Source organism: Chinchilla lanigera, unplaced genomic scaffold, assembly GCF_000276665.1.
Source record: "Chinchilla lanigera isolate Chin_1 unplaced genomic scaffold, ChiLan1.0 scaffold00009, whole genome shotgun sequence".
Taxonomy (NCBI): Eukaryota; Metazoa; Chordata; class Mammalia; order Rodentia; family Chinchillidae; genus Chinchilla; species Chinchilla lanigera.
Genome location: NW_004955410.1, coordinates 18,073,534 through 18,092,516, shown reverse-complemented (window position 1 = coordinate 18,092,516; position 18,983 = coordinate 18,073,534). Strand labels below are relative to the sequence as shown.

Sequence of the window (18,983 nt, the reverse complement as noted above, 5' to 3'; positions counted from 1 at the left end):
CCAATTTAAGTAATTCAGACATTTTATTAAAGAAAAACATCACCTTTGTAATACTGGACTTTTCCAAGAATTACTCTAAGCTGTATCTAAAGAAGTATGTCAGTTTTGTAATATAAAAATATGGGATTGATAAATGATGGCTTATAGACTTTTTTGTCCACTCAATATATTCTATATCACAGTGACCTCTATAGAATTATCAGAAAATAATGGTACCTCTAGGGTCTTACTGAATTCTTAAAGATTTTGCAGACACCACGCACTATGAACTTTCAAATACAGTAACACACATCGATGCATTTATTCAGAGTTCCTAGTACGCTGATGTACATCTCATTATATGGCGAAGTTCCTATTTGAGTTAAATGGGCTTAAATATAAACTATGCATGCAGATCTCAAGTGATAGTCTCTTAATAGATGTCAGATACTCTTTATTGCTACCCTCTTTTATTTCAGTAACATTTTAATTAATTCACACTGATTGAATAAGTGTACATTGAGACTTGTTTCCTAATGAGAGCGCATTTAGTGGAAAGGTTCTGCATCATTCTGATATCCTGTGGGTAATTATATTCTAATTACATGGTCAGGGGAAAAGAGTCTATAACAGTACTGATATTGTTCGTTGGACCCAATTAATTACATCCACATAACGAAAGTTCATGATAAGGTTGACTGGCAGTCAGTGTAAAATTGTAACTCAATTGGTTCTTAACCTAATGAGAGTACAGAACTGGATTTTAACCGGGTTAGAAAGTGCTTTGGCTTGAGAGCTGTGGGTAGTTTGAGGAATAAGGATGAGAAAAAAGCCTATGATAATTTGTTTTTTGTTTTTAGTGGAAAGTCTTCACCAAGGATGACAATAAGAAAAGCTAAGATTTAATTCTACATTATCAATATTTTTTAATTATCTTCAGTGTTTCTTCTTTATTCTGAAGAGGAGCAGAGCATAACCTATATAATGATAAATTTCTAGAATTAATTCCTGTTTTGTAGAAAGCATGAACCAACAGAAAGATTTAGAGTTTATTTTTAAGAACATAAAATTTACAGGTAGTAATCTCTTATCCAGATTTGTTCTCAGGTCTAGTCACCATGTACATTAAGACTTTAGCCCAAACAGACTCAAACATTACAATACATGTGCACACTCACAAATTAGTATCTATTAGCTGTTATACATATACACATTCATAAATTCATATCTGTTAATTTTCTATATGTAAAACAAGGATTCTAAAAACCCTAAGATATAAATAGCCAACAATGAAACATGTTTTGGAAATGAAGATTCTAATAATCAGCTCTTTTTCTCATTTCCCTCTTCAATCTCAGTACCGTTTCCTTGCTCAACCTTTGGAAAGAAAGTTATCAAGGATTCTGGAAAACAGCAGTGAGAATCCTATTCTGTTCTTCCTTCCTGCAAGCCCCATCTCTCTTCCCCTCCATTTCTCCTTTACTTTGATCTCTTCTTTCCACTCTTCTCTCATTCTTTCATTAAAAGCCTCACCATAGGTCTTATCATTCACAAAATGTTGTTTCTCATCTCTTCATAAGCAACAAAATTTATTTTTGATAAAGAAATTCTAAGTAGTGCCTTTTGCTGAGTTCTTAAACAGGCAGTGGAAATTAAGGGAGTCTTTTCAATTCTAATGTTACTGAAGCAGTTAAGAATGCATAGACAATGGAAATGCACCATATATTACAAATCATCCAGCAAACACTGAGGGAGGTGCAGTGCAGGGAGATTAAGGCATTTACCTAAAACCACACTGCTTGCAAGTGCAGGAAGCGATCCTTTCTCTACACAATGGCCATATACTGCTCATTTTCATACCTATGCTTCCATCTTCAGCAACTGGTAATGTGAGAACACATTAGGCAGACACACACCGCACACCAGCATTTAACACAAGGGATGTAAAGATAAACAATGGAGGGGCTGGGGATTTAGCTCAGTGGCACAGCACCTGCCTGGTAAGCACAAGGTCGTGAGTTTGATTTCCGGTCCTGTAAACAAACAAAACAAAACTAAAAGAAAAAAAAGATAAACAATAGAGTCAATTAAAGGTAAGCGGAAATGGAGTGAATAAATCTGTCTAAGACTAAGTCTCAGAGACTGAGTGATTTTTTGCAGAATTATTTTATGGAGGTATGAATATACAAATGTACTTCTGGTGAGGGACAACTTAAAATGAGTTGAAGACTACTTTTTTAATCATATTGTCTTATAATGATTTTATGACATTCATTGTTATTCGTTACTGCTGACTTCTGTAATGGAAGAATCAAATAGGCAAGAGAGTAACATTAGGTAGTTTTAATTTTTTAAGTGGTTTTATATGTTTGAGAGGGAGTAAAATAATATCAAGATGTGATATGAAATGAATAGATATCACAAACATATACTAATAAAAAAAAAGTAAAAAATATATGCTAAAATGATTTGGCTAGCTCCAAAAAGATATATTATTAATATTTCCATTGAAAATATTCATTGCCTTTGAAGTTTTCTAACATCATTACACTATGTACACTGCATCTTGGTTGTATTCCCTTTATGGACAAACACATTCAAACACAGTCACACACACAAGAACACACACAGGCACACACTCCCATAGTGGAGCAGGAAGGACTCACATACTCCTCCCACATTCTCTGAAGAAAAGTCTGCTCTATGTATAAATGATTGAATATTTGAGCATAGAATTAGAACGTTCAAGAGCTGGGGATATAGCTCAGTGGCATAAGTGCCTGCCTGGCAAGCGCAAGATTGTGAGCCTGATCCCCGGTACCACAAAAAAAAAAAAAAAGTGGAGTATTCATTAAGCAATTATAATATAAATATAGTGAAATATCCCCTGGTAACAATATTTTCACCATTAAACTTCTTTTACTGCAGATTTAGAAATTTGACAAAAGTGAGAAGTGGTTAGGCAGGAGACCCTGGATGACATTATAATATGCATGACTCCTCAAAGGCTTTTTTGTTACACTTGTGTTTAACTTAGATATGTCCGTGCTTCAGCAGAAGAGAAAATTAACTTATGACTCTTCTGACTGAGGTATGTGCACTCCATTGAAATAAACTTTAATTAAACATTTTTAAAAGGGCAACAGTAGCATAAAATGATCTTCTCCCACCTGTCTTTTACAGTATTAATTGTATTTGTGTGTGTGAATATACATACTTAAGGACCCACAATATACTACAGTTTTAACAAATTATGAAAGTAAAATATAAAAATGGAAATTCTTGGAATCCAAAAATATATTTAGTTTCTATATCCTAGAGATGTCTGACATATTTTATCATCATATATGATGGAAAAACATCTTCACTTCTCCATCTGAGACAGAGGTCCACTTTACAAAGAAAGTTATTTTTTACTCTCATTTTCTCTATATCTGTCATTTATTTTGATACTATAGATAATTAATTATATATGAAGGAAAATTAACTATTTAAGATAGCTTTACTTGGCTACTTTAGGCTTACTACTTCACCAAGTTAGAGTGTTAAATTAATCTATATTGACATGCAAGCTAATTATGTTTGACACACACATATTTGTAATACTCCCTAACATTTTGAAATAAGTTATTTCTAAATCACTTAAAAATGGAAAGTTGGCTAACAAAATTAAGTTTTATGAAAACTGTTTTGTCATACATTCTGTGGCTTAAACAATAGAGCACGGATCAGAAAAGGAATATTCAGTCACTAACTTTATTTTGGGGTGCAAATGAGTAGTCTTTTTGGTTGGTGTTTTCCCAGTCTGAAGGTTGGGGCATCTTGGCTTAGTAGCAGGGTTATGTGAGATTAAGAATGTGAAAACTACTTTTAAAAATACAAATATTCTTTATAAGGCCTAATTTTGTTAATTGTATTTTGGTTTTAAAATAACTGATGACCCTTTTAATGTGAGTACTACGTTCCTATTATATTTTAACTAAGTAAAAGCTCCAATAATCTCTACCTAAAATTTTTCTTCATACTGTGACAATTTAGATTAAATTGTCAATTTAAAATGATTACACATGAGAAAATATGAGGACGAGAAACATTCTAATACTTAAGAATAATAGAACTTTTAAAAATTATTTGCTATTAGATTGAACTTAATAAATGCCTCAAAGGCAAATGCGTCTTTTAAACTCATTATCTGTACTGTGTACTCTATTTAATAATAAAAGATACTGATTAAATACAATCAATCACATTCCTCTGTAGTCACACCTCCCATTTGTTTAAATAAAAATATAAAATTCCTGTGTTAATTCTGATTAAAAATACATTGCATTTAGAATTATAGGCTCATGATAATTTTCTGAAGACTAAAACATTTATTCTGCTCATTCTTGATACTGAAAAACATGTACATAAGAGTAACAGAAGGAATGCAATATCTGAATGTATTTTCTAACATATTGCTACATTTTTTTAAACCTAGGTGCCACGATTTTCTTATTGTAACTCAATTATTGCTCTGACTGTATTTAAATATCCACTGTGACCTCCAAAATTTCTTTCCTGACTTTTATTTACATTTTGGGAGAAGAGGTGCTTGCATTGCCTTGGTTGTTATTCTGGACCACTTGGATAACCATAATCTCACAGTGGAATTTCCAAAGAATTGCTCTCTAAGACACATGTAGAAGGTGCATATATTCTTCGAAGCAAAAATCATCTGCAGTTTAAACTCTGGAGGCTACTTGAGAGGTATTTTCGTTTGATTGCTTGAGAGTCTCTGAGTTTTCTGGTCTGTAGTATAAAATAGGATAAGTATACCTAAGAGAAGGCACTTAATCTGGATTTGAAGGAAAGCACACATTTGTAGATGATGACATAGATGGAAGGTTTGTGTTGATGTCTTGCAGTGTTTATTCAGACCTTATGCTTCAATTTAGAGCTGGAAAAGAAAGTAATTTTGACAAATGGCTTTGAACTACCCCTGAGAGAATCTAGCATAAATATTTTTCTCACTACCCATTGCTTCAGCTCTTATATGGACTGGCTTGTACTAAGAAGTTAGGCATATCATTCAAATGAGAAAGTTTTCAGTGACATCTTTACAAAGCCTATTGTCAATGCATCTTCAAAAAAACTTCAAAAAGAACAATTATTTCTGTGATTCTCCTGTCAATGTGATAATCACTTCTTCGGATTATAAATTTGCAGCTGCAGTAAAGTTATACTATACAGATACATTTTTAAATAGTTGTATTCCTGAAAGCGTTGATTATCTCTCAGGGTGCGAGAGGCAACTTCTCCTTCTCTGTTACTTTTTAAATGCATTGGATTCTTCAGGTCTGTCCCTATCCTGTGCAAATGTGAGGGTGTCTAAAGTTGTAACTACCTCAGCTGTAGTATTCCTTTATTTATTCCTTTGGCTCCTGCTACTTTCCTGAAGTTATAAAGGGTATGGGATTAAAATATCTGTGCTCTGAGACTTTTTGTTCTCATCTTCAGAGCTAACATCTGCCAGGATCCTTTTTCACCCAGCTTGCTTTTGTGGAAGAAAGTGTATACTGTGGCACTCTCTTGTTCAGGAACACACAAATATCTAAGGAGTGTCTGGCTTTTCATCCAACTTTGTTACTCATCTTCATCATGGTTCATACATCTTTGGAGCAGAGATATAGCTCAGTGGCATCAGCACCTGCCTGGCAAGTGCGAGGTCTTGGGTTTGATTTCCAATACAAAAAAAAAAAATCATTGGAAAATTTTATCGAGAATTATGTGTGTGATTTTTCAAATATTCTTGAAAATTTTTCTTTTATGTTCTAATTTCCACAAAATGTGGGCTGTTGGAATTTAATATACTGTTCTCTCTTTTCCTATGCACATGTGAACACACGTGCACACACACACACACACACACACACACACACACGCATCCTTTCCAGTGTGACTCAGAAAGAGGGTGATAATGGTAGATAATTGAAGATATACAGTCATGAAAATGGTGGTCAGTGTATTTCACCACTTCTTTTAAAATTGCTCTCAAATTAAAATCTTATTACTTATCTAATTATGTTTTATTTTTACTGATACTAATGGACATTTTTTTCTCATTTCCAGGGTATAATGAAATAAAGTCAATACCATGCATTATGATTATATCCAAAAGAAACTTACTATTTTAGGAGCGACTGGGAGTTAGATTGGAAAACAGAATAGTAGAAAGAATAAAAGGAAACCTTAAAATTTAGTGGGAAGTGGGTATGAAGGATAAATGGAACTGGAAAATGAATTCTGCCAAAATACAAATGTAACGAATGCAGGCTGCAGAGAGCTGTGTAAGTTAGCCAGGAATGTTTATCAGTACACTTTGAACAGAAGAAATTGTATTTTGGATAAATAATTTCACAACCAAACCTACTTAGCATTAGAGGATTTCTTATTAAGTGAAATTACATTCATTTATTTAGCCCATAGAACATATTAGAGCAAGGAAATGTATTTTAAATTATTCGTTTATTTTAAAAATTATACTGATGTAACAGACTTCGTTGCTATTTTGTTTTCAGCTTGACATTTGGTTTTTCAGATTTAATATGAACTTCTCTTTTTCAGCAGAATCTGCCCACTTCAGGAGTTTCAGTTCCTGAGGTGCGTAAGCAAAACAAACAAACAAAAGTTTTCACACTTGCAATGGTAGTTCATTAAACACATATTGTCATTATAAATGTGTTGTACTATATGATTGACATACGAATATTAATTTTACATCTTTTCCATGTTCTGATATTTATAACTTAATTTCTTTAGATCTTCAGTAATGAGACAGACTTCACACTTTCAAATCTAAATTTATTATAAAAATTAGAAACACAAAAATTATGTAACAAAATTTATGCAGAGAAAACTACAGGTTAATTTGCAAAGAGTTTTGATCAGTGTATAGCATAGAATCATTCCTATTTTTATGTTAAAATATAAATATATTGTAGGCAAATTCAAAAGAAGTCAATCCCTTAGAGTTTCAAAATGTAGATATTAATAATAGTTTGTGGAGAAAATCTTGCTCATTCTGAGGTGTCTGTTACTTTAAAAAGAGTACATCTACATTAATCATATAGTACATCATATTGCATGAAAAGTCATTGAAATAAAATATAGTCACAGAATAAATTTCTCCCATTTTGAAAATAAATATAAGCTTTGTCATAACACTTAGTTTTAGTAAGATGCTTGCTTTACCTCTGCATTAGTGAAGCAAATCCTGCACAGTGTTCTGTAACAATATTTTTTATTCGGTTGTTATTATCTCTCTAAGAAATACCCAAATACTACTGTTTGCCGTAGACTTGAATCTGCCTTTTTGCAAAAATATTTTTATTTGTATACCTCAGAAACAGATGAACTTAATTACCAGATGACATAATTTGCACAAAGTAAAATATTCTCCTCTCCCCATAAAGGACTAGTTTTCTAATCAGTATAGATTGTGTGAATAAATTACAAATAAATTTCTTTTTTTGTGTGTTCTTTAAATGAGTTGATACTATTCTGATTATAAAATAAATTTTTAAAACTATGTGGTAAAATATAGGAAAGGTGATTATTTATTTAATTATTTAAGTGTGCAATGAGCTTTGTTCGTATCACCAACCTCTTGACTATTTTTGCTCCTGTTCTCAGCCCATCATGTGAAGAGCCATTGGTTTTGACAAATAAATTTCTCCCTTCAGCTTTGATGCTCTCCAAACGTCTCCCATATTTAACTGTATAATTTCATTAAGATTGAAGAAATACCAGAATTGCTATTTGTGCATTTATTATGCTTTAAACCATGCTTTACTGATATAAAATTTTCAAAAGTGCCTCTATGTTACTTATTTTCTGGCAAGATATATTGATTTACATTAATTCAGCATTTCTACTATTCCTCAAAATCACTATGTCAGTTTTTTACATATATTGCTCAAAATTTTCTTAAACCCAGGTGTGTATATATGCATGATAAGAGTGTGTGAATGCACCTATACACCCTCTCAAGCTGGGAAACTTACATTCCATCATCAGGAACAGTTACCCTATGCTTAATTGTAATGAGGCTAAAATATCTGTGGGCAAACATAGAAATATATATAAAGAGGTTAAACCTTAGTTTAGAGTATGTAAATGCGTGATCCTCAGCTTCCCATCTAGTATAAGCTCAAGGGCTTTTCTGTGAAGCATCTTCTCTAGTTGAATGTGGTACATCACCTTTCTAGTCTTCTCACCGTGATGCTCAGACTCAAGTTTTTCAAGTATAATAAAATCTCCAGGACATCTGAGAACCAGTTACAATACAAAAAACTGTGAAGCAATTGAGTGTAACAATAAACTTTACTTTTCTGTTAATTGTGAAATCATATTTGTGCCTAAACTTGAATGAGCACACACATATGTATAGTTTTTTTAAATCATTGTCTCTTTCCAAAGTACAAATTATTTTTGTTACAATTAATCTTTCATTACATACTCATAATTAAACAGTATCATAATTAAATGACACAGATACCCTAGCAAATGGAACTGGCAGAAACAGATTAAGGGCTACCCAGAAATCACTACATTGAACACTTCGCTGAACCCATAGGGATGAGCATGGGTATCTCACACAAGAAAGCTGCCTCCTCCCTTTTAAAATCCTGTTACTCTCACTCACAGTCAGTGCTCTTTACAATGCTATGTGTGACTAGAGTTGAAGGGGGTCTACAAAGTCTGCCTCCATGTATAATTAAATATATGCAATTATATATATATATAATATACACACAACATATATTATTTTGGAATTGTGCTGCCATATACTGGGACACAACCAAAATTAAGTTACAGTTTTGACATAGACTCATTCTTAAATTTCATCCTCTCCAACCAGGTTGTCTTTCACAGAAATTTGGTAGCCTTTGCACAAAATAAAATTATCCTACGTGAAAATATGCCTATCATGTGTGATGAAAGAATCAGAACATATGGGTAACATCACATAATGTGTGTATGCGTTAGTAAATGAGTAGCACTGCCAGGTTTTTTAGGGCAAGGCTTCATTTTGGTTTGCTTTGTTGCTTTTTATCTTCCAAGGACAGGATCAATAGCAACACAAGCCTAACTCTAACTTTCGGGGAGGAGTGGACAAAGTAAATGAAGAACTTTTTTACAGCATTTGGGCCAAGGATGTAGCTTAGTGGCACAAGTCTCTGCCTGGCAAGGACAAGGATCTCGGTTTGATTCTCTGTACCAATCAGTCAATCAATCACACATTTGTCATTTAGTTCTACAACCTGGTACTAACTGATGAATTTATTGATAAAATACAATAAACATTTATGTTTTAAAAATTACTACCATTGGCTGAGTACCTATTTCATGCCAGTGCTGTTATCTACATTTTCCCAATTAGTTCTTACCCCAAACTTCTCATGTGATAGGTGAAACAGATAGTGACTGAAAGATAGTAAATAATTAGCCCAAATTTACAAAGTAGGAAAACACCATTTATTTTGTGATTTGAATTCTAAGCCCATATTTTTGCCTCCACTCCAAGTTATTTCTTTTTGTTTTAATAAATACCTATTTAAAGTTTTTAAAAATGGAAATCAATAGTCTTACTATTATATCCCTTACTATACTTATGTGATGTATATTTAAAATATTTTTATAGTGAAGGCTACTTATCTAGTTAGCAATTTTGCTGCAACTTCCATGTTTCAGAGCTTTTGTCCTTTCCAAATTAAATTGTTTCCTGTAGGCAGTAAAATGTTCAAATCTGCAATTAAGTGCACGCTAATTAAGTGTACACCAAGTTGGTGTCTCAGAGTTCTTAACTTTCATGAGCTGCAGAGAATATTGAGGAGAGACCCTAAATGCTATGGCCATGCATGCGATACCTTGGTTAAGAGTCTGCACTTTCCTGGAGATTCTTGCAATCATGGTCAAGTGGCAGAAAGGCCTATACTTTCGCCCAGACTGACTGTGTGGTGGCTGAGAGAACAAGTTCCAGGATTCAAATGACAGATGCTGTTGGCAGCAAAGACTCGCTTATGTAGCTCTGTCCCATTCCAAGTGCTTTACTGCTGTCTGTCTGTCATGCTGAGATTGGACAAAAAAGGAGAAAATCCTATGGCTGTGGTAATCATCACTTGCTGCTTGTAGTTTTCCAGTGGTCGATAGCAGCAGGCTTAAGTATTGTGGTAAACAACTGCTCAGAGAAAGCGGTTTTCACCGGTGTACAAAACTCTACCTCTGAGAATCAGCATGGTGTAGAAAAAGATTTTTTTTAGAACATATATTTAAAGTAAGGCCTTTTTTCATTTCGTTTATTTCATCTTTCTGTTTTCTGTGAATGGTCTCTCTGGCTTTTCTTCTCTGTTTATTATGATGATTATGCTTTTGGAATTCTAATACAATACATTCCCCAGTTAAGATCTGTTGTGCTACTTGTAGAATCCAGGGATCACAAAACATTGCATTCTGTGTTTAAAATGTCTGCGTAGCAAACAAAAATGGCTGATATTTGAAAATGCTCAAATATCAATAAGTACATTTTATATTTTGTAGTTAAATGTTTCATATTCTTTCATGATTCTTTTACTTGCAGTAGTTTCTTTCAGTGTTTGAATAATTTCTATTGATTAAAGCAACAATTTTCCAACTCTTTATATCTAGGATAATTTATCTGGCAGAAGGAAATTTCCCTTAATTATAACAATGTAATTTATTTGGTGGTTTAGAGCCCAAAATTTAAAAAAGAAACTGAAGGTTAAATGGTGAATATCGCCCCTATTATTCACAGAACAATTTTATCCTGAACGATGATGTAAAATAAGGTTGAAGATTTTTCTTCTCAAACTTTTTAATAACTTTCACATTGGGAATTAACTCTTTCAAGTATCATAATAGAGTTTCACCAGTCAGGGTAAATTAACCACACAAACAAGCTAGTGAAATTGTTGAGGATAGCAGATTTCTCAAAGATGACAAATGAATTACTTACTTGTCTTCTTTATTCCTGATATGAAAAAAATGTAGTAAATATTTCCCTTAATGGGTATATGACACCATACCTAACTATCCTCCTGTTGGTATATGTAGGTTAAATAAAATATAATGAATATCTCAGGTGTGTTTATATTCAAATTGGAAATAAACACAAAACAAGTGAGTATAGTAATAAGAAAACTCTGGAAAAATTAAATTATTATGACTCTTTCCTGTTTTTAAGTTTTCAGCTTTGATTATTTCCAGAAATACTACCTGTCGGCATTTTTCTCCAAAACAAAGAAATCAGTTGGTTACTTTGACATATGCGTTTGTTTAAATGAATGTTGACTGTTTTAGAAATAGCTAGAATATGTGACAAAATATACATAAAACTTTATACGTTGAGCTTTTTAAAATTAATTTACTAAATATATTTTTCTCATATATGTTATGATGAAGTACAATAAATGCTTAATTCACGTTTGAAAATATTATGGTTAAGGCCACACTGCCACTAATCCTCGGAATACTCCCCCCCCGCCGCCGACATCACACACTTGTCCCATCATTCGTCACCTTCTGCAGCAATTCTGGGGCCCTTTGCTGTGAGTACCCTTAGTTGTGCCCTTGTGCCTTCCTCTATGTCTCAAATATGTTTAAAATATTAATCTTCCATGATTATTCTACATTTCAAACGTAAATCTCATCAATCTAAAATTCACTTTAGGATTTAAAAAATTTGTGTTGTTTTTATGGTTGTGTACTGTGAGGCTTTTATTTAGTCTTCCCCTAGTTTGGTCGGAAGGATACATCCATGAAAGGGCAAGAAACCTGTTATCAGCTGGTGTCTCTTGTAGCTGGAAGTTCTTACCACACAGAAATTGCCTAACTCTATGTGTGGTCAAGAATACATTAAGGCTAAAAAGACTTAGTTGCCTTTTCTAAATATACGTTTATACAATATGTTGTAAATTTTAGTATTTCTTATATACATAATTAGATACAAAGACCTAGATCCAATGTGATTAACTAAATTACATTTTAAGTCTTCTAACCTAAGCATTTTAGTAATACAATGCTAAATAATAATTAATAGACAACATGCCAGAATAATTGCATTAAAGTGTATCTTTCCTACTGTACACTTTTATCAGTGTATTGATCTCCTATTTTATATACTGATATTAAAGAATGATGGCTTAAACTATTTCTGCACTTACCAACAGTATTGTATTTTTTAACTCAACACCAGCTGGGCATTTTTAAAGATAAGCAGTAAGCCTTGCTTCTTTGATCATAGGCCTAATGCAACTAGTGAAATTTTTCATGTTTATACATTTGGAAATAAATAAATAGTTTGCATAATGGTAGAATAAATGAGCACCCAAGTAGGGAACCTAATTTTATACTTTTCATAATAATTTTCATTTATCAAGTACAGGCTGTAATACCAACAAAATATTAAGGACTTTATGGATTTTTTTTTTACTTGTACTATACCTTACACAAATTTCAGAAACAAATTACTTTATTTCTATTTTGCTTTAAGAGTAAAGTCTCTAGGTTACATAATATTTATGTAGCACAAATGTGACTCACTTCAGGTTTGCGGCTTTCATATCCCATCCTAAAATTCACTTATATGTGTTGCTTTCTTTAAAGGATCAATATTTTTGCCAGAAATTATGCTTATGTAAAAATACATCAGATTCTAAAGAATTTTAACATCAGGAATAATATTACACCACTCATGTTTCAGCCACATACATAAGTTATCCAGTGCTTTTTGGGCCATGAAAAAACAAAATTAGCTACAATGATTAACATTTACTTTGCTCAAAAATTTCTTATCCAACTAGCCCTCATATATCTGAAAATTTTCTATCTTAAAGCTAGTTAAAAGATCCTCTTAGATTACATTAATTTGAAGTGATAGTCTAACAACAAATAAGACTAAACATTCTGAATAAGTGTCAGGAATCATGTTGCATAAAACACTTAAGTACCTGTGACTTAATCATCAGTCAGCAACATTTTTCAGGTGAATCCTAGTTGTAGTCCAAGAATCCTAAACACAGTGCATTAAGCACTTCTGAAAAATGGACTCATGAATGTGAAGTTTCATTCCTTCATTTATTAATACTGACTTTACTCAAGCTCCGATTTAGGAAAGTCCTTTCTTTTATGGAACTTCAAATAAAACAGGGAAGAGTGGCATTAAAGAGATCAAATAACATTTCAGGTTACAATAATTGTTTTTTAAAAGAGAATAAAGAATAGAGAAACCTTTCTGAATTTGACTAGAGACCTGATGTCAGGACCAAGCCCAACAAATATACAGGGGCTAATTTCCCAGCAGAATGCAGAATGACCTCAAAAACCCGGAGCTAAGAACAAAATTATGATCAAGAAGTAGTGAAGAGGCCCTCGGAACCGGAATGGAGTACAAAGGGATGCTTGTGCCATTCTGTTGCAAATTGACAGCAGTGAGATAAAGAAAGAGACGGATCCCATGGGAGGAGGTCACAATAATCCGGGCAAAAAGACAACAATGCTCAGTGAAGCCATGAAGTCATGGAGTTGGTGAATAGTGATCCTAGCCCTGATAGGTCTTTTAGACACTCAAGTGAAAAGATAGAAAAGGCATTTGTTGTCTTCATTAACTGAACTTCAAAGCTGAGGTGTGAACAGGAATTATGTATGTAGAAGTGTCTGTGTCACTTTCCTTGTTGCTGAGACACAGTAACTGACTTCCACAATTCCAAAGAGAAGAGATTTAGTTGGGTCTGCATTTTCAGAGGATTCAGTCCATAGCTGTTTGGCTCCAAGACGGGAAGGGCATGGTAGAAGGATCTGGGGGGAAATCTGCTCAGATCACAGTGGGCAGGAAGCAGAGAGAGAAGGGAGGAGCCTGGGATGGAGCTGCACCCTTCCAGGGCACGCCTGAAAAGACCCATCTCTAATCAGACCACACTGCTATCAGCACACTCAGTGGCTGAGCTCCTTAGGGGATGAATCCGCTGATGAGAATAGTGTGCTGTGATCCAGCCACCTTCCCAAACCACCATCCCCGAGTGCATGAGAGCATTGGAGGGCACTGTAGATCTGGGCCATAACAGAAGAAAACTTTAAAAAAATTGAAATTGATGACTGGGCAGGTGAAGTTGGAGGAAGTAAGAGTGGATGAGAGTTTTGTCTAAGGAAGAAGACACATCTTAGAGATTGCAAACCTGGAGAAGGAAGGCACAAAAGAGGCCATGAGGAAGCAGCAGGCGAAGTGAGAAGAGAGTGAAGAGAAAGACATTTTTACTTTTAAAAGTAATGGTTGAGAGACAGGCCAGGTATTAAATATGGCACAGAAAAGGAATACGGAGATTTCAATAAAAGCAGGTGATAAAGTTGATTGGGTTGGATTGAAGGAGTGAATAGAGAGAAAATAGAAAACAGAAGCAGACAACCTCTAACCCCCCCCCCACACACACGCAAACACACATATATCTGAGGTAAAAGAATTAGCTGCAGGTGAATGTGAGTTTTTTTCTCTATGCCATCTCTGATGTAAATGGTAGCTTCAGAATCCATCAGACAATTGGAATTCATTTTCAATATGCAGGTACTTCTAAGCATGATGCTTAGTACTACCCAAATAGGTAAATTTTGATTCTATTTTATGTATCTGACCCATTGTTTACAAAAATAAACAATTTTAGTGATCCCTAATAACTTTCCATAAAGAATTGTGATTGGGCACGTAGGGGTAATCATACTTTGGCTTTCATTCACATCGTGTAATTGACACTGTGGTCACTCAGCTATCATCTGCATTGAGCCACGGAAAGCTACAGTTCTTTAGGCACCACAAATAGGAAGTTGGACACAGTTTGTAGCAAGGAAACTCTTACTATTCATTTCCCCTTTTAGAAAAACCATTTTCTTGTATCACTGGTAAGTTTTCATATTTAGTAAACATTTTTGAAAAGGTTATTTTTATTACAGGAAAGACAGGCAACGGTGAAAAAGGAAAAGAGCGCCTCACAGCCGCCGAACAAAGTGACCAGCAGGAACTCAATGCAGAGAGCCAACTCTGTGACCGTGGACGGACAGGGCCTGCAGGTGTGGCTGGGGGACCTTCATTAGAATGTCTTCTGTAGTTGTTACTTTCGGCTCTGAGAAGGGCGTGTGTTCAATTATCAGCACGTGTATGTAACATTTTTATTAGCTCCCTAGGCCACTTTGGGAACATTCTTATTAATTTATCAAGATGTCAGGATTATGGTTGATTGACAGAATGACATTCTGGTTAGATTCATCATTTATGATGTTATCTCCACTTAAACTGAAGTTGGCAAGATGTTTTTTGTCAATCTGAAAGTTTTTGCAAATTACTACTAAATATCCATGCTTATAAACATTTGTGTTGATTGTTAATGCTCTATTTCTCTCCATGTAGTTAGACACACAGACACACACATACACATTTGTAAGGTATAATTGTGAAAAGATATTTTCATTGTTAAATTGTGTCTCAAAAAAGAAGGAAATGAAATCTATTTGTGTGGATATTTTTACTATAAAAATCATTAAAATAAAGAATTCCTTCAAATTTATCCAAATCTTTAAAAGTTTTACATAAAATACAAGCCCAATCTATGTTTCTAGTCTAACAGATTCAAGTACTTGAAAAGCATTAAGTGCATTTGAAGCATATAAATTACTCTGATGAACTCTGACATCAAAATGACTTTTTTCATCTACATTTTAAGGTAATTTATAGAATAAATGTAATTTCTCTTTGTCTGTATTTCCAACTCCAAAATGTACACAGTCAAAAAGTTGCATAATCCATAAAATTGTAAAGTTATTTACTTCAATGAATTATTAAACTCAAATGTAAAACATAATTCCAAGTTATAAAATAATCATATTTGAGAGTATATACTTTATTTACTAAAGATTAAATTAGGATGTAATTTTGGGAAATCATGTTTAGCAAATTCATTGAAGGTCTCAAATATGAAATCTATGCAAATTTTAATAGAAAGACCAAATTATGATTATGTGGTCTTATGACATTTTTATTAAAACAACTCAACATTTAAATTTAATGCTCTAATTACCATATTAATTAGTTTAGACTTTTTTAGTCACTCTGACTTTCTGCAATGACATTAATGAAAGGAAATCCAAATGTGAAATCCAGGTGTATTTTACATGTGGCTAGGCACATATTTCTCACCCTGGAAAGAAAGCATGTATAATTTGTCATCATTTTTATTGTTTTCGTAGTATTTTGCTTTTGTCTTCATTTTTTTTGTTGTTGTTATTTTTTTCTCTTTAAAAAAATTGTGCAATTTTTTACTATAGTAAATTGTTAAACATATTAACCTTTCTAATTATCTCAATAAACATGAGTTCAATGCCACCATTACTCTCGCCATTTTCAAAATTATCATATTGGTGTTTGGAAGTTCAGTAGTTTCTCCACATCCACACTGGCTGTCAGAGGTAAAGCACAAAACCGAAGGAGGGAGGTCTGACTCAGAGTTTATGTGTTTTACTCCAACGCGGTCTGCCTCTCTGGGTGTCTGTATATAATTGTTAAATTTAGGACTTCATTTTTTTATCTTCCATGCATTTTATATTGTATCAGGCTTTGAGATAAGAATCATTTTTATCAGAATTTCTGTTTTTTCAGCTGCTTAAGATTTAAGTAATCATATCTCAAGTTTTCCATTTTCAAAACCAAGCTAAAGGATTCTTACAGACTTTTAAAAGCTTGAAACAGACATACCACATTAAAAATCATACACAATTAACCTTCTGTGGATGAATGAATCTTTCTAAACACATAACTCTCATACTTCTCATAATTTTTTTGTCAACAAAAGTTTTTGACAGGATAATTGCAGACATCAGCCCCAAGAAAACAATAGAAAGCAGGTAATACTATACTTTTTATTTATAGTTGTGGAGTTTGAAAAATTTTGTATGGGATGTACAAATGTCTGTTTCATATCTATACATATTTACATAGTTTTAGAGAAAATGAAAAAAGGCAAAAGAATAAATGCCTTGGAATTTATACTTATATAAATATATTTATATTCCAATAAATACTTATATTTATATAAATATATTTATATTCCAATAAATGTATGTTTCATGCAAAATAAAAGAAAAATGTTTCTGTTGTGGCTATCAATTTTAAAATGATAAAATGGATATTCTCTTAATCCAGAAAAGTAAAAATATCTACTGCAAAATTAATTTTCCTATGAGTTTTGAAAATATGTATCCTGAAGGAGCATGGAGTTGCAGTCCAGTTTGCATAAAAGTCAGTGACAGAAGAGATGTACACTCCTTAAAGAAGACTATTAATCATAGCTAAGCACATTCATCTTACTTCTTTCCAGCTAACCAGTATAATGATCAGGATTATTATTTCTAATTAGAGGAAGTAATAGATCATGTATAACCTTAGGATGAGTCTCATTAATTAACCCAAATCCCAGGGGACTTCAAACAGCAGTGGTGAGTCACTCTGTCTCTGTCATCAGCTCCACGGTGGGTTTACACATGAGACATATGACCAAATGTCACTGAAAATATAATTTTTTAACATGCAAGAGATATGAAAGTACAGGTGATTATCTCATGTGTGGACAAATAAGGAAACCTGGAACAGTGCTCCAAACTCTTTTATATTCACGTTACTTTGTACCTAATACTCTGAAATTTCCAAATTACAAAGTCACCGGAGAACTAATGAATCTACTTTGAAATGCTTTACACTCAAGAAGAAAGGGGACCTTCATACCAAGTCCCTAAAATTCTAAATGTCTCTCCTCCCATACAGTTGCTTCTCCCTATCATTTTCTTACTCCTTAGTATTTTATTTCTTAATTGTCAAGATTGTAAACTAAACAAGCACATAGCATACTTAAATGTACAGTACTTCTACACATGCATTTACATTCTCTGATTAATGTGTGTATATGTATGTCCTTTTCTCACTCAGTACTTCAGCCATACTAATTCTTTCATAAAGTTCATCATTATTGTTCTAACTACTTAGGTACACAGTTTCGTTCCATTTTTTTAGCTATTGCATCAGCCTATTGACTGTCTCTCTATACATATGTTAGGTGATACAATATGTAAGAATGGAATGAAGAAAATAATCACAATTCCGAGAGTTCTACCCTCCCAAAACTGAGTGAGACAGACATGAAGGTGCTATTTGGGGACACAGTCAGTGCAGCTGACCTTGTGTGTTCATGGGAAATGAGCAGCTCTAAGCTTTAAGGCAAGGGTGTGTCCAGCAAATTCTAGGAGCAGCACGAGCCCTGTGATCAGAGTAGAATGAATAAGACAGCAAGCAGCAGAGAGTATTTTAGATAAATAACAGAGGCTGGCTGCTATAAATCCCAGAAAGTTTGCATGAGAATTTTGACTTTCAGTGTAAGTGAGACGAAGCGTCACTGGTGGAAGGTTAAACAGAGGAATGACATGGTTAGAATTACGTTTCACAAGGTTAGCTCCAGTGAGATACCTACAGTGTCACAGTTATGTAGGGTTTACATGATGGAGGTTTGTCAGGAAGGAGCTGTAGAGGGGAGAAAGGGTTTGAGAACATAAAAGAATATGTTAAAGTCTTGGATATAGAGTTTGTAAGAAATTGAGGACGCAGGGACATTGGCAATTTGATTGGCCCCAGGCAAGTGAGAGGATGAAATTGCTGTCATCTAGAAGGGCCACATTATATTTTATATCACCATATTTTATAAGCCTGGTTTGTGGCAAGGCGACACGGAAAGGAATAAGTGTTAATTGAAATATCTTCATTCTTCTAAGTGCTTTAATTTACTTCTATTTTTCTAATCCATTTGATTTCTTTCTGCATCGAACTACCCTAAACATATTACTCAATTTTGCATTTTATTTTAAGATACTCTGTAGACTATATTTTAGTGAGACATTTATTTGTTCATAATAATATG

General features: G+C 33.5%; 1 protein-coding gene across 7 annotated transcripts in view; it reads left to right on the top strand.

The window, feature by feature from the left end:
* Dgkb (diacylglycerol kinase, beta 90kDa) overlaps nt 1–18,983 on the top strand; it is a 627,035-nt gene that overhangs the window by 211,893 nt on the left and 396,159 nt on the right. For 4 of the 7 annotated variants that reach the window (XM_005377328.2, XM_013510618.1, XM_013510620.1 and 1 more), the window contains 2 exons: nt 6,586–6,621; nt 14,980–15,096. In XM_005377328.2, the coding sequence (XP_005377385.1) occupies nt 6,586–6,621; nt 14,980–15,096 (153 nt within the window). The remainder of the gene's footprint in view (nt 1–6,585; nt 6,622–14,979; nt 15,097–18,983) is intronic. The other 3 variants (XM_013510621.1, XM_013510619.1, XM_013510623.1) reach the window with 2 other exon arrangements.